The following is a 975-nucleotide window of genomic DNA, read 5'->3' as shown; positions in this document are numbered from 1 at the left end:
GGGGGGGGGGGTTCCAGGCAGAGGGAACAGCAGCACAGGCCTGGCAGGAAGAGGGAGCACCCATTCCTCCATGCCCTTCCAGGGAGCCTGGGTTCAGTTAGGTGGTTAGAAGGATATGGGATGCTTAGGACAGCCTCGGGCCGGGACGTCAGGAGGCTCCCAGTCCAGGAGGGAGGCAGTGACCGGGGCTGGGTCCCTTTGGTCCCAAGGCCACTCACTCAGCTTTCTCAGGCTCCGGCTCCGGTTCGGGCTCGGGCTCTGGAGGCTGCTCCTCCTCTTCACCATCCACCTGCGGGCAGGGCAGGCATCAGGGCCAGCCCCAGCCCCTTTTCGGTGCTGACCTGCCTGTCCTTCTGCCTCCCTTTCTCTGCTTCCTCTGGATAGCCTAAACTGACATTCTCCCACCAGAAAGAAGGGGCTTTAGCAGTTTCATTTTTTCAGAGGGGAAACTGAAGCTCGGAAAGGTGGAACCCGTTGCTCAAAGCACTGTGCGGTTGGCAGCCTCCAGGGGAGCTCTCCCACCGTGGCTTCCCATCACCTGACACCCGCACCCACGTGCTCTGGCCTGAGGATGCTCTGGGCCCACACAGGCTACTTAGTTCCCTCTAACCATGTGCGTCCCCGAAGGGCCTTCCCAGTGCCCCTGACTCTGTCCAGGGCCTTTCTATCTGGGTCTCCTGCCTCTCGGGGTATTTTTCTCCATCTGTCGTAAACAGGGAGAGCCACTGTCCAGCTGGGAGCTTTCCTGCAGTCTCTATCCCTGTCTCACTCCCCGACTCTGTCTTGCACCTCCTCCGGCTTTCTCTGCCGCCTTTTCTCCCTCCCCCTGTGTATCTCTCCCCGGCCTCTGTCTCTCTCCGAATCTCCTCCCTCCTACCGCTCTCCCCACTCTCTCTCCAAAACCCTGAAGCCCCCACCTGCCCTCTCACCCCCAGCTTTCTCCTGAGGATGGGGGAGCCCTCGGGCGTGGGCGGC

The 975-nt window shown here is 61.5% G+C and overlaps 1 protein-coding gene across 1 annotated transcript in view; it reads right to left on the bottom strand.

The window, feature by feature from the left end:
- Positions 1–975, bottom strand: part of RYR1 (ryanodine receptor 1) — a 180,225-nt gene that overhangs the window by 15,106 nt on the left and 164,144 nt on the right. The window contains 2 exon segments of the mRNA XM_027765622.1: positions 219–289; positions 930–974. Coding sequence (XP_027621423.1) covers positions 219–289; positions 930–974 — 116 coding nt within the window.

The sequence above is a fragment of the Tupaia chinensis genome, unplaced genomic scaffold (genome assembly GCF_000334495.1).
Source record: "Tupaia chinensis unplaced genomic scaffold, TupChi_1.0 Scaffold138910_1, whole genome shotgun sequence".
NCBI classification, from domain to species: Eukaryota; Metazoa; Chordata; class Mammalia; order Scandentia; family Tupaiidae; genus Tupaia; species Tupaia belangeri.
This window is presented reverse-complemented; position numbering and strand designations above follow the sequence as displayed.